Source organism: Gossypium hirsutum, chromosome A11, assembly GCF_007990345.1.
Source record: "Gossypium hirsutum isolate 1008001.06 chromosome A11, Gossypium_hirsutum_v2.1, whole genome shotgun sequence".
NCBI classification, from domain to species: domain Eukaryota; kingdom Viridiplantae; phylum Streptophyta; class Magnoliopsida; order Malvales; family Malvaceae; genus Gossypium; species Gossypium hirsutum.
The window spans coordinates 118,953,980-118,969,845 of record NC_053434.1 but is presented as its reverse complement, the minus strand read 5'-3'; the positions used below and the strand labels follow the sequence as shown (position 1 = coordinate 118,969,845).

General features: G+C 32.7%; 1 protein-coding gene across 6 annotated transcripts; it reads right to left on the bottom strand.

The window, feature by feature from the left end:
• Window positions 1-7,948: 7,948 nt before the first annotated feature.
• On the bottom strand, window positions 7,949-15,750 carry LOC121203095 (4-hydroxy-tetrahydrodipicolinate reductase 2, chloroplastic). 6 transcript variants are annotated; one of them, XR_005904588.1, is made up of 11 exons: window positions 15,329-15,644; window positions 15,076-15,176; window positions 12,713-14,968; window positions 11,777-12,014; window positions 11,334-11,467; window positions 11,174-11,248; window positions 10,640-10,741; window positions 10,338-10,447; window positions 10,153-10,240; window positions 9,656-9,836; window positions 7,949-8,908 (listed from the first exon to the last, which is right to left on the bottom strand). XR_005904588.1 is itself a non-coding variant. In XM_041080087.1 (10 exons), the coding sequence occupies exons 2-10, from the start codon at window positions 12,914-12,916 to the stop codon at window positions 8,898-8,900; spliced, it is 1,017 nt and encodes a 338-aa protein (XP_040936021.1). In that variant the 5' UTR covers window positions 12,917-12,923; window positions 15,329-15,750; the 3' UTR covers window positions 7,949-8,897. The 6 variants fall into 6 exon arrangements, 2 of the variants coding, with proteins under 2 accessions (XP_040936021.1, XP_040936020.1); XR_005904587.1 differs by lacking the exon at window positions 15,076-15,176 and having other exon boundaries at window positions 12,713-12,923; window positions 15,329-15,750; XR_005904590.1 differs by lacking the exon at window positions 15,076-15,176 and having other exon boundaries at window positions 9,683-9,836; window positions 12,713-12,923; window positions 15,329-15,750.
• Window positions 15,751-15,866: the final 116 nt, after the last annotated feature.

Below are 15,866 nucleotides of genomic sequence, written 5' to 3'. Positions count from 1 at the left end.
AGCTTTGAATCAGTTACAGAGTTTTTTTTAAAATTTTAATGAAAAAAAAGAGCAATAGACCCCTAAACCAGCAAACTTCATGGAATTTCCCATATATTACTAAAAATTGAGTTGGTTCCAAAAGTAACTGTGATTAAAAATTAGACAAAGATGTTCATAATTAAAGACATTTCTTTTCTTATACTTTTGGGTCTATGATAGTTATTTAATTAGATTTGGACTGTTATTTTTCTATTCATAAATATATAGCCTTTGACTTTGACATTGAAATTGACTTGCATTACATTTTATGCTTAATCCACATGGGAAAGAAACACTTCTGTTTTCTGTTTCTATAAAATTGTGCTAGTATGTTAGGTTTTGATTATTTATGAACAATTTATATTCGAGGTTCATAGTTGTCCTTCTCAATAATGCTATTTTCAAAGTTTGAACATGAATCTTCTTGTTGGGAGTGTGATGTACCTTACTATTGTACTCAACCATTTATTACTGATTTTATTACTTTATTTACTTTTAATAAAAAATAACTTTAACATAAAAAGTTATATTTTGATCCTCCTTTTCTTTAAAAACTAATTTTTTTGTTGATACATAAAAAAAAAGTCATCATCAGCCTCAAATCTTCTATTATGTTCATTTAAAGAGAATATTAGGTGCTCAATAGAATATAAAACATAGTAGAAAAATATTGCACCAAAGCGAAAGCAAAATCTGTATAGGTTATAAAAATTATGAATTGAGTTATAGAAATGTATTTTTATTAAAAATTGTGAATTGAGTTATACATATATATATTTATTTATTTATTAGTACTTTATTATTTCATATCTTTGTTATGGAATATTATTTATAAAATATCTAAAAAATAATGATCTTTTTTCATGATTCAAAAGTTTACACTAATGTACTTTATTTTATTACTTATATCATTGTTATAAAATTTTCAATTCCATAACTATACATACAGAATATTGCTTATAAATCTCAAACGACTACATGTGAAATATTTATAACGTTTCAATGACTACATGTAAAATATTATAAGTGATTTAACAATTATAAGTGAAAGAGTATAAGAATTGAGTTATGTTTCTTAGTTATTAAAAGTTGTGCTTCTTAAACTTATTTGAATAATTATATTTATTGTTAAAATATGTGAGTATTCAAATAAACATTTATTTGGATAATTGTATTTATATAAATAAACATGAAATTCTTTGAAAATAAGATCGAATTTCAATTGCAACAAACTTTGAAACTTTGAAAATGATATTACTATTATACACTACTAAATGCTTGATAAATTATTTACTTATACATAAGCAAATATATTTTTAAATAGACTTATCCTATTTATTAATATGTATTGTTCATTTTTTCTTTGACAATTTGTTATTGCTTCCTCTTCTTATTTGACTTGTTTGGTTGCTTCCTCACCTAAAGTTGAGCATCTTGTATTCACTGAATCACTGTAAGTTCTTTGGCAATTAAATTCTTTGATTTTGTTTTACTATTATTGAAATTAGTATTGGAGAAATGTGACCCTTTTATTACAATTTGAAGATATGTAACACTTTAATATCTTGCAATAATGGCTCATCTGCCTTTAATAGTACAAAATGAGAGGCGTAAAAGAATTGGTCTTGCTATTTCAATATGGTTGCAAATGTGTACAGTTGCGAGTTAGTTCTTAATTGCAATGGGTGCCATTCATAGCCTACATACTTATAGACCAAGGGTTAGATCCTATATTTTAGATTTTTATGCAAAACGAGATTATGTGAAAAGACTTGTATATGCTAGTGACGAGACGTGTATTGAACAAGTTAGGATGAATAGAACTGCGTTTTTTAAACTATGTGAGATGTTACAAACTTTAGGAGAATTGAAATCGTCAAGGAACATGCTTGTTGATGAGCAAGTGGCAATGTTTTTACATATCATTCTCATCACCTTAGAAATCGAGTTATCAAGCATCACTTTAGTAGGTCTGGGGAAACTATTAGCAGATCATTTCACAATGTTTTAAATGCTATCATACGCTTACAAGATGTGTTATTTAAAAAGGCAGAGCCAACTACAGCTAATTCTACAGACCCAAGGTGGAAATGGTTTAAGGTATTGGAGTGAGTTCTATATATAGCTTGTATATAATTTAGTACATTTGGATTTAAATATAGTATTCTAACTTGGGATTTTATACATGTGATGTAGAATTGCTTAGGTGCTTTAGATGGAACCCACATCAAGATGAAGGTTCCAACAGTTGACAAACCTAGATATCGAACACGAAAAGGTGACATAGCAACAAATATGTTAGGTGTTTGTACACCTGATATGCAATTTGTTTATGTTCTTCCTGGTTGGGAAGGTTCTGTTGCTGATGGACGAGTTCTTCGAGATGCCATTAGTAGGAGACATGGACTAAAAGTTCCTCATGGTAAAATGCAAAAATTAGAGGAATTGGAATTAATTTTTAAAATCATACTTTTTTGGGAAATTAACCATGACAAATAGTTTCTTTTAATAGGTTATTATTATCTTGTTGATGCTGGATACACAAATTGTGAGGGATTTCTTGCTACTTTTAGAGGACAAAGATATCATTTGAATGAATGGCGTCAGGGTTACCAACCAAGTACTCCAGAAGAATTTTTCAATATGAAACATGCTTCAGCGCGTAATGTTATTGAAAGACGTTTTGGGTTATTAAAACTTAGATGGGGAATACTTAGGAGTCCATCATTTTATCCTGTAAGGGTGCACAATAGAATTATTATTGCATGTTGTTTGCTCCATAATTTTATTCGAACCTATATGAGTCTAGATCCTATTGAAGAGGAGTTGGGAGAAGGATTACCTAGTAATGTGATAGATGACGATGAACCGAATATCATAAATATTCAACCGTCGGATGCATGGGCTACTTGGAGGATGGAACTAGCCAACCAAATGTTCGATGAATGAAAAGCATCTAGAAATTAGTTAGGTTTAGGGTAAAAATAGTAAACGTTTGTTTATGTTATTTCATATATCTAGTTTATGAAACTTTGGTGGTGTTTGAATTTTTTTTTTTTTTGTATTGTACTAGACTTGTTGAATGATAATTTATTTTCTTTTGATTCATCATGTGTTATAATTTTATAAAGTGTTGACCTTTTGATGCATAATATTAAACTTAATTTTCATTTGCATTTTTTCTTAAGGTAGTTATGTCAGGTTTTTCCCAATCAAGTGTTTCTTCCCAAAATTCTCGAGGAACCAAAAGGAAATGGGTTCCAGAACAAGATGCTGCGTTGGTTGCTTGTATGGTCGACTTGCACAATGCCAGAACCTTTAATGCGGATACGGGATTCAAAGCCGGTTATTTAAATGAGTTAGAAAAAATGTTAGAAAAAGTTTTACCCAATGCCATGTTGAAGGCTAAACCTAATTTTGAATCGAGGATTAGGACGTTGAAAAGGGAATGGTCAATCGTTTATGACATGCTTAGTGGAAAAAACAATAGCGGCTTTGGTTGGGATGAGCCTAGGAAGCATGTTGTTGCTGAAGATGCGGTGTGGAACTCATATCTAAATGTAAGAATTATTTCAATTCTTTATTATCTTATTTTGACAAAACTTATATCTAATATGAATTTCTCATTTTTATAGAGTCATAAAGAAGCAGCTCAATTCAGACATCGGAGTTTCCCTTATTATGACCAACTTACTGCAATCTATGCAAAAGATCGAGCCACTAGAAAATATGCTCAAATAGCTGCTGATATTATTGAAGAAATAAATGCTAAGGATGTAACTGCTACAAATACTCATGAAGAAAGAAACGATTTCCATGGATCTGAAACTGATGTTTCTTTGGATGACATGGATCTTTCAGCTACACAACTGCAACCAGAACCGCAACCAGCTAAAAACCAAGGTGATTCTGCATTTTCAAAGAAGAAAAAAAAGATTTCTAATGCAAGTGATTTTTCTACTTCATTTAATGATACTGCTGCTTTATTGGCGGAAAATATACGGACCGTTGGCCTTGAAATCAATAAGAGTATAGCATCCGAGGTGGTAATTCAACAAAGGTCAGAAATGACCATTCAAGAAAGTGCTCTGAAATTATACTCAACATTATGTGAACTGGAAGGTTTAACTGAGGATGAACACCATCGAGCATTGAGCAAAATTCCAGATCATCCAACGCAAATGCTCATTTTCTTTAGTTTACCTTCTGCTGTGCGATTGGAATAGGTCAGAAGATTTCTTGCTGACCATTAAAAATCATGGTTGTGTTGATATTTTGGTAACTTTTTGTGTTTGTAATATTTGGATGGTATAATGACATGATAGAATGTTATTACAATGATGTAACTTTTTGATGTTGAAAAATTTTAAAATATATGGATTATGACATATAAACTAATGAAATCATGTAACTTTTTGTTAATATATGAATATTATGCTTGGATGTGAAATATAATTCTCAATTTATTTATTATTTTTTTAGCAATGAGTTATTTCTTACTTCTAATATTTAATTATTTTTTATTGTAGAATAATTAAATTATTTGTTTCAGTAATGATATTTTCGCACATTAAATATGTATTGCAGTCTAAAAATAATAAAGTAGATTATATATATTTTTATGGTATTATATATTTTGATTTTTTAATTCATATAATAATAATTATATTAAGAATGTTATTAAATTATATTTTTTTATTAAATTATATTTAATAATAATTATGTTAAAATATGGTTAAACTATTTATTATTTTTATTAAATTATTTTCAATAATAATCTTATTAAAATTTAATAACAATAACAATAATCATCTACCTTAAAAAAAATTCTGTTAAGGGTATTCTGGTCATTTTAGTTTTTTTCCTTATACTATTACAACATCATTCCATTCAACCAAACACAAGAATACTATTACAGTTCTATTCCATTCCATTCAACCAACCAAACGTACTGTAAATACTAAATATAAGACAATCTTTTGACTCCCTACCCCAAGCGCTAATAAAGGTTACGATGATACAGTAAAAACATAAATCACTACCACCCACTGTAAAAATTCTAAAATCACATGCAAAATTCTTTCAAGCTCAAGTGTTTTAGCATCTAAAAATAAAAACTAAAATAGATGCCTAAACAAAGCCCGAACACGGTGGTGAGATACAAGAGATAGGAAATCAATCATACTGTGCAAGACTTAGACCTCATCCATTCCTGCGGGTTGATCTCTCCTCGCTGGACCTCCAGTTGGTTTCCCCATTATAATCTGCAAACATTGAATCAACGGCATTACTGAGCTTAGTGGAAGAAAATGTTGGGAAAATGAAATACAGATGCGACCCTAAGCAATAAATACAGCTTTGCATGAGAACCTAATCCCATCACCAAACTATTTTAAGTGCTTGGAACTTGAAAATGAGAGCTCTTGCTTATCCTGCTCTATCTTCTGCGACTGATGTAAAAGAGTTACAACAATGCACACACAAACAAAACGAATATGGCGGCCTTCAGCTTCATCAATACACTAAATACGCCTAGGTGATCAAGATGGAGGGCTATACTTAAGATGTTGCTCATAGAAGCTGATGAACTGCAATGGAAGAAAAAAAAAACAAAAGAAGTGCAAGAATTGTCAGCTTTTTGAGTCAATTTAATGAAGGAAAAGATCAGGCAAGAAAATGATCCATTACCAGCAGTGGATTGTTAGCTTTAAGATATTGGTTGTCCACCATAACCTCTTTTCTGTCGGACCTGTCAAAATGTGACAAACAAAATTTATCATCAACAACATGAACTTCAAGAAAGTGCAGCATAAATTTGAGGACTCTCAGAGACTCCAACAACAGAATCACATCTAAGATAAGCAAGCTAAAAATTTTAGCATTCTAGAAGTTCATGTCCTAAAATTACTTGCTATGTTAGTGGCCACAAGTGATAGCATCATCAATTTCTCGTAAGTAAAATCCTCGGGAATGGAACAAAAAACTGTTATTTGAAGGTAAAAATAATATTCCGAAAGCCAAAAAGAAATGTCTAAATCAGGTCATACATACTCAATCAGCAAATAGTGCTTATGAAGTGTAGAACATTCTCCCAAATCGAGAACTAAAGAACAACATCATGATTTCTAAGAAACTATATCCAAATACATGTGCAAACATGATAGTTACAACAGAAAAGAGTACATAAAATGCCCCAACAACAACCGAAATTCTAAAGAGCGACATGGAAGTACAGTAAGTGTTAATAAATTGCACCATGATAAGTTGATAATTTACGCAAGCAAGAACCAGACTTCAATCCAATAACACCACACACCAATAGCAAAGCAAAATTATTTTGAAGTCAGCTGAACTAAAACTTTAGAACGTTTTTAGAGTAATTAAATTGATTAGGATCTGAATGGGCGTATATGTTGAAGGCTAGAATTTTCAGCCTAAAAGGTACTAAGCAATGCATGGATATAATTTCAAGACATGATACGTCAGCCAATTAAGGTACAAAGGAAAGCAATCGTACATTTTTGCAAGTTATTTGCTTTCCATTTACTTCTTATAGAAAAAGAGAATGAAAAATCATAGCAATGCTCAAAATATAGCTGCGAGATTCATTCGGTTCAAAGGTAATTGAAATCGAGTTTGTAACAAACCTGATTCCCAAGAAGGTTACTGACACATCTCGAGTATTGGCTGATAAAATCTACAAGCTTGAGGATCTTGGTTATGACAGGTACACTTAAAGAATTATCAATCGGGGACCTATGACTCGAAATGTCTACTGCTAAACCAAGATTTACGATTTCCATCTCTGCATCTGTAATTGCATAGCCAACATGGACATTTGTAGCATTTTGAGTCAAATCAGGTCCAGAAGAGGCTGGATCCCGTTTAAACCTCTTAACAGAACCAGACTTCCTCCTTTTAGCTCCGGTGCGACGCTGAACTGATTCCCCACGGTCAACCTTTGTCCATCACCTTCAGAAGCTCTGCCTTCTTGAAACCGAATTGCAAGCTTATCTGTATTGCCCCCTTCAGAAGATAATGCACCTTTTAGCTCACTAAGGTTGGTATCATAATCATTTTCATGCTTTGTCTCATCAATATTCTTTGAACCCTTTGCAGAATCTGTTAAAGCTGGTCTCCATGTAGCACATGCAGTCGAGCCATACATGCAGCAGCTGAAGTTCAATGTTGCTGTCCAATTTCAACTTATTTTGTTACTACAAGTCACATTTTGTAATCTGGTTGAATTAGAACTAATTTGATGATGTATTTGATGTATTTTGTTGACATTTGGGCTGATAAAACAGCTTTTCTAAGTGTGCAAGTTTAGTTTTTCAATTTTCAATGTAATTAGTGGAGTTAGGTGATGTTTAGGTAATGTTTGCCTTACTTTCATCAGGAAAATGTTTGATATATTTAATGGCAATATACCAATGTTCTTTCTTAATGAAAAATCATCATCTTTCATTCATATGCTCCACCATTTTCTTGTTTCTTATTCTGTTCTTGTTCTTAAGCAAATTTCTGCTTTTGTTTCTTCACCAAGTCACGAGGCTTGTTGCACAAGCTTTCGACTCTGCTTGCTAAGCTTTGTTCCAACACCATCAGAATCGTTATCCTTAAACTCTTTTAGCTGTCATTGTTATTTGTTTCATTGAGAAGACTAAGATGCTGGACGGGATAAGCTCCAGGAATTCCTTTGTTAGGCGAGATTACAAAGGCTATTCCATGGCCATGGAAATATCCCGGTACAATTGCAAAAATGGATGTGGTAGAAAAGGAGGAAACACTACCGTTTTTGGAGACCAAATGGTAACAATTTTGCTATAATTTTGTATTATGGATAAAGTTAGATTTAATTATATTCTCTAACAGATCATTTTTAATCATTATATTTTTTAAATTTTAATCTTAATGCAAACGTTAATAGTTAAATCTATTGATTGATTTTTATAATAATATATAGAAATAACAAGCTGACATAGTATTACACATGCCATAATATATTTGCCGCATCAAATTTTAAAAATAACAAAACCTATCTTAATGAATTTAATTGCTACCATTTAATCTCATGTTCTATGTTCCCTTGAAGTTGAGCACCTTGATCCACTAAATCTTCCTCTTTGTATAGCCTCCTCAAGCACAAGCAAATGGCAACCCCAACTAATATACCCACACTTGCCACTGGAACCATGATCCAAACCCACAGTTGATTGCCATTTCCTCCTATATCAGTATCAGAAAACGCCCACGATTTCACAGAGTTGAGCTCAGTTTCATTGCTTGTTGAACCAAAGAATCCCATGAAAACCTCCTGCGGAAGATAAGTAGAGAGATCTACAGGCTAAGAACGCACAAGTGTCTGGCTGTCCCCAATGAAAACTGACAGGTTTCAGCCGTCATAACACAGATGCACCCTTAAATCTTGACCTCCGGCTGAAATGTTAACATCGTAGTTGCTTAAAGAAACTTGCTTGGTTGACTGGATTCTGTTTATATTTAACCCAATATGGTTGCCCTCCATGTCTTGCTCATCACTCTTCCTGGTGTCAAATTCCACCGCCACACTGGCTTAAGAAGAACCATTTGTGTTCGCATTTACCATCCCCAGCCACGCTGCTGTCTGGTAGGCTGGAATTGTCGTTTATTAAAAAGGCAACGCCTTCGCCACTACAAGAGGTTTGGTTGAGGATATTGAGGACGAACTCGTATTGAAAGAAGCAATGGTGGTGTGGTTGCCTTTCCAAAGCCGAAATGGCTTCTTATACAGAGCTCGTCCAGACAAATTTTCCATGGAACCTCCATTAACATCTGGAGTAACTTGGATGGCTCCAAGAACTATGTAAGAATTCCTACTCAAGATAAGCTGCCTTTCATCTTCTTTCTGGAAAGTTGGAAAATTGAACTAAAAACAGGTTACTTGAACAAGAAAAACTGCTGGGTTTAAAAAATAGCCTAAAAGAGAAGACCCCATGCTAGCTGCAAAATGTGGTTAATCCTATTCATTCAAAGTCCAAAACGGAGTAATGACTTCCCCTGGTTTTCCAAAAATCAGTCCTAAAGTTCCCAACCTATATATAGTGTTGACAAATTACCAATTGCGGCAATACTGTATGTATATTCTACGATAATCATAAATATTCAACATATCAATTTTTACTCATAATTACGTAAACATAATCATGACTAATAAAAATACAGACCATATGCTTGTTCTATGCTGTTTTGCCAGACAGTTCTTTCCCCCCACTGAAAATTGTTGTTCCAAGGGGGGAATTTTTTCTTGAATAAGTTAGTTTAAAAATATTCCTAATTTCAACAAAAGAATCAGTCTACGCACCTTTCCAATCTTACTTATTTTATATATATATTTTATCTGATTATTTGTTTGATTTAAATCTTACACATCATTTAATTAGATTGATATTGAAAACTAGTCATTCGAACACATTAAAAGAATAAATTTTAAAATTAATAAAATAATCAAGTTTATTTTATTTTAATAAAATTTATCTTAAATTTATCTTTTAAAAACCATATTTTAATTAACTAATTACAATTTTTATTATTTAATTGAATAATATGACTATTCGACTGAATCAGTGAACCTGAAAGCTACAATAATATTTACCGTGCAAAGAACAGCAATCGCTCATACCATTGAAATCAAAATTGCCTTTATGTCCTCTAGATATCTTGAGCTGTGAAATAATACATTCCAACAAATGCATAAGAAACATCTTTTATCTCATGTTACCTTCTCGCAATACGTCAATCATATTATATAAACGCTTGTCTGCCTTCGACTTAACCTGCACTTGAACAATATCCACAATCAAACACACTGATATGAACATAAAACTAAACCAACACCCTAGTCTCGCCATGACATTTGTTATAATGAACATTATGATCCCTAAGTGCTACTCTCCCTACCCTTAAGCAGTAAATACAACCGGATATTGTTAACTTAACCAAACTGCATGCTCAATTTCTCTGAAATTTAAATATAGAGACACTAGTGCCTCAAACTTTAAGTTCACAGAAATCGAACGCAGTAACAGTAAAAACATTCGGTGAAACACTAGGATAGATTCAAACTGCCAAGAGAAATATAAATAACATCACCTTCTTAGCAAGGAAAAGAATAGCATCAACAGTTCCCTCCGCGTATATCGATCTGCCGCAAACATTATGCTGAAACTCAAACGACACTCTGAAGAAGAATTTTCAATCGGAGATCATCGAAAGGTCATTTGATAGTTACATGTTGAACAAGATGTAAGGTATAGGTGAAAAAGTTAAGTCAATACGTTTGATCAGGTGATGTTAGATGATACAAATGAAAGGCATGACCAGACAGATGCTCTTCTGGTACTCCCACCATCTCAATCTGCTGCTTGGCATCCCGGATCATTTGTATCTGAAAAAAGAAAAGGAGACAAGTTAGAAGTCCAAAACCTTGAAAGAACCATATAATAAAGGAATTTATGTCATTCCTAAGGGTCAAAATCTCACAACCTTCTCCTACCCCCCTCCCCAGCCCCTAACCAATAAGAAAAAAGAACTTGATTTCTCTTTCAATTACAATTAAGAATATGTAAGAGCCACACACCTGATCCATGTCAAATGACACCCCCAATTTCTGAAAGCAAGAAATAATAGCCTTAGCAGTACCAGAAGTGTCCAATTTGCCTGCTTGATGGGACTCCATCACCTAATCAAGATTAATGAAGATTAGCAATATGCAACCAATATGACAAAACACTAAAGATGGTGCCTAAGAAAACTTATTATAAATAATATTTAAGAAAAGGAGGCATCCCAAAGGACTATCATATCCAAAGACCAAGATAAGCAACTGTAAACAGAAGCCCAAGAAAACTTGTTACAAACAAATTCCCTATGGTATGTAAACACTAATGGATAAGTCCATCCACAAATGCAAGATCCAAAACTTAACTGCTCCAAGTCGTGTTATTTCTTCACAATGTATCAAACCGGCTTCTTGATATTGCTTCAAACAGTTGTATTTTGCAGCCTCAATTGTTTACAAGTAATAACATTATTGGTTATACCTAATCAGCCTAATTTGAAATATTGTTTTTTCAAGCACTTCCAAAACAAATAACCTTATTTAAAGAAGTACCTGGAGGGAATATCCAGAGAAGGCTCCAGGAAACTGCTCAGCCATGATCTCCATCGCTGCAAGAAATGCAACAACCTAAAAAAACCATCAGTAACCAAAAAAGGAAATCTATAATTCCAACTGTTAAAATAGTATTTCAACTAACTAAAGGTTAGATGACCTGTTTCCCCATTTGTGGCGAGATCACAGCATAAACCTTTGACTCTTCAACAGTCTTATAGAGTCGATCCCTGTCTCCACCAGTGGTGCCCATAACAAAAGGTACTCCAACTTTGCCATAGAGCTCAGCATTATCTATATTTATCAAACACCCCAATACCATAAACAATTTAAAAAGGTATATTAATAGAGAGATCAAATCATAACATCGGACTTGAATGGCATGCATAAATTTATTTAACAAGTCGTAACCTTTTTAATGATAAGCTGAGAAGAAAGTAATTCAATCATAGTATAGAATATCACCACAAAATGTCACTTCAGATTTTGGAGACATTATTCCACACGCTATCGAAATGTTTCTCACTCAAGTTCATTTTAGTTTCTTTTTCATCAAATATGAAATATGATTTAGTTTTAAATGCATGTTCCTGAATAGGTTACCATTAATTGTGGCAGGCACGGTGTAGTCTACCACGATCAGGCTTGGATACTCCTGAAAGACAGAAGCAAGGATGCTTTCTCTATCAGACGGACCATGCACAAGAATCTTTTTCCCACACACTTCAACAGTCTGTCCAGACTTCTTCTCTGCATCAAAAGACACAGGAACAACGTAAAGGCCAGCAGAATCTGCTGCTTGGATAACAGACTTTCCCATTTTTCCAGTACAACCATTTACCTGCAGCAGGAAAAGGAACAGCAAGCAATGGGGTGAACGTTAAACAATGTTATCTGTTAACCTATCTTCTCATACCATTTAGCAAGGTTAACAAGGTAAAATTCAGAAAAGCAACCCAGCTGAGAAAGTAAAGACATAGAAACAATAAATGACAATTGTCATAGATGAAAAGGTTGATAATATATGTGGGATCAAACCATAATACATACTTACAATAATACTCACTGCCAATTAATATGGCATTTTAGTTATGTTTAGTTAAATCCTACTCTTAAGGAGAAATTCTTTCACTCTTAATAATCAGAATCCAAAAAAATAGCTATTAGAATAGCCAGAACAAACTGAAATAACTTTCAGTAATCCCCAGTCCATTCCCCATAGCAAATGCTCATATTAACACAGCTAAGCAAACTAGATGATCTAATCTTGTCCACCCCCAAAGTTGTTATCTATCTACATGTCGTCACCAAACCCCAAATCCGTGTGACAAAGATGTTAAAAGTTAAAGTTCTGTTGGTAAAATACACACAAAATCAAAATGCCCATATAGAAAAAGACTCTTCCTTTGCCATTGATCAATTTAAAGCTTTCCTCACTTATGACCAAACACATTGGCAACATACACCACATAGAGATAAATCCAACTGAAAATTTCAACTTTTTTTTCTCCTTTTAACAGAGAAAAGAAAAATGGGTACCATGATTGGGATGGCAATGTCTGGAGAATTAGATCTCGGGTCATGTTCAACAGTTCCAATCGACGTAGACAAGCATAATGCGATAGGAACCAAACGAAATGTTACTTTCTTTGGAACAACACCTTGTCTTGTCTTGCTTCTGGACAAGAAAGGTAGCTTCTCGGACCGAAGTATGTTGGATGAGGCCTTAAGGAGGGAAGCCATTTTTGAACTGTGAAAATGAAGGAAAAAATGAATATGGTTTGATTAGATAAAAAGTAAAAGTCTAGAGTTTATTAATTTAATAGAAGCAAATCATGAATGTTCTTGTATGCTATCATAGATAAAAGTTAATCAACTTATGCATATAAACACAAACATGAATTCACTACGTTTGCACATCACAAAGCACAAAGGTAAGGGAAATAAAAATATATGATTATACTCAAAAAGAATGCAAATATACCATGTTGACCATAGCTGGTTTGGTAGGTAAACAGAATCAAAGCTCAACATTACGAAGCCAAATGAATATTTAAACAATATTAATTTCCCAAAGGCAAATCGGTGGAAACAATTATAACAAAAACAACATAGTTTATTACTACGTTCTTCTAACAGCAATAGTCTTTTGTTTATTCTCAAGTATAAAAGAACCTTTTTACTCAACAAAAAAAAGAAAAAGAAATCCTTTCTACCATGGCTTTCTCTACATTTAAATATATCCCTATTAATCATATCGCTAATGCCAATTTATCCCCAAAGACTTCTCCTTTGAAAAGTTGCAAAGATACATTATTTTCATTGGAGAAGAATAGCATTGGGATTGGAATTGGGGTTGGGTTCATGAATACGCCAGAACACTAAAGCTTAGCCTACAGACAAGCATTAGCTTTCTAAATAATGGAGTGAAAGTTTTATTTAAGAAAGCTGAAAATGTATATATAGATGAAGTGAAAGGTGTGGAGATTTTGTTAGATGAATGAGAAGTTTGGAATTATTTTCAGCAGTTGAAGAATCTGCATATCCAAAATGGTGCGATGATGCAATATATCATTAAAGGTAATAATGTTGTTAGCAAAATTGAATTTCTTCAACCTCGTTAACTTTTGCTAAACCTCATTAACTTTTGCTAAAGCAACAGCGGTTCGACTTTCATATCTCCACCAGAAACTGCCCTTTTCAACCAAAAGGTATTTAATATTTTTTCCTTCTTCAAGTGCATGCATTTCCAATTTTGTTAATTTAAGTTAAGGTTTTTATATAACGTATAGGAAAATAGTCAACCAGAAAAAGCAAAGATGAATAGAACACAATGTGTTTATACCCCCCACAAAGAAAAAATAACAGAGTATCATGTAATGCTTTCCTTCTTACAAATTCGGCTTTTGTCTATATTGAATGACAATTAATACTCACATATATATAGATAATTTCTTGTATATGTTATATGGAAACTTACAATTATAAAAACTAAAAAACAATATTTGGTTTCCCTTTTATAGCATTTGAAAAAATTTGAATTTAATAAGAAGGAATTCTAGGGTGAGCTTCTTAAAATAAGACTTTCTTCAACTCTAATTACACAACACACTACTATAATTACAGAAATTACTCAATCATGCAAAACAATACTCAATTACACAAATTATTACAATTTATGTAATATTTTCCGTTATTATAATTATGCAAAATATTATTCAATTACACAAGACATTGTCAATTTAGACAAATTATTACAATTTCATAATGTTTTGTTTAAACTCAATTATATGAACTATTACAAATTTTATAATATTTTGTGTATTATTGGAGCTAATGAAAATATCATATTAAGGAGCTCTTTTTTGAATTTTCACTCAATAAGATTAGATTTGGTAAGTAAATAAGTATGCTGTGCAGATATTGTTTCCTAAGCTAGAGAAGTTGAAACTATCCTCAATTGGCATTGAAAGAATATGGCTTCCCCAAGCATTTTGTTCAACTCAATTTGACAAGCTTGATCATTGAGGGTTGCGCTCACATAAAGCATGTGGTATCCGACTCCATGATTAAATATTTGCAGCAGCTCAAATGCTTGGAAGTAAGTGAATGCAAATGCATGCAGGAGATAATATCAATGGAGAAGCAGATCAAAGAAGCATTCTAAAACAGAGGATTAATTTGCTTCCCTCGATTGAACTCCCTCAAATTGAAAGATCTTCAGAAACTCATTGGATTTTGCCATGAAGATTATACCGTTGACTTCCCAGCCTTAAAGATTCTTGAGATAGAAAACTGTCCAGAATTGAAGGCATTCATCCATAAATCTATCGACAAAGATAACCCTACTGATGGAGTTTTGTTCAATGAAAATGTACTGTTTTTAACGCAGTGAATTGTACCTTATTTCCATTTCTCTTGTTATAATTAACTCTTCTAATCATTTCTTCCACTGACATGAATACTGACATCAACTATATTACTTCTGTTAAATTCACCATCTCTAAACAACATAAATTCAAGGATTAACTAACATAACAATAAAAAGAATTCAAAACCCCAAAAAGAACAAATCTTGCAGAGACCCAAAATTAAAAACACGAAAAAAATGGAAACATGATTACATATGGCTGGTAAATTGAAGGTTTAGCTGACCTGTAATGAATTTGGATTTCCTTCGAAATAAATTGAAGCCTTGAGTGGAGCCTGGAAAGAAGCAGAAATGGCGATAACTAGGCGCAGGCAAGGCAACCAAGAAGAGGAATAAATTAGGAGGAATGGAAAGCTTAAAAACCCAAAACCCTTGAGAGCGGCTTACGAATTTTGTACATTCAAGATTGGAGTTTTGATCAAAAGGACTCTCTTTTCGTCTCAAATAGCAGTTTGTAAATGTAGCCCTCAGGCTTGCAAACCCGATATGGCTTGTAATCGTAAATGGGTTATTGGATTAATTTGGGTAAAATAATGAGACCCCTCATAATTTCAACAAAACTATATAAACTTCTATTTTTTTTAAAAAAAGGCTAAAGTATTTATTAGAAAAATACATTATTACAGAAGAAGAGTTTATCTTCAACTATCCTGGTCAAATAAATTATTATATTAAACCTATAAATAGACAACACACATGGAGAAGACGTATCAATTGAAGGAGTGTTGTGCTGATTTTTTTTATTTGTATTATTGCACTCTA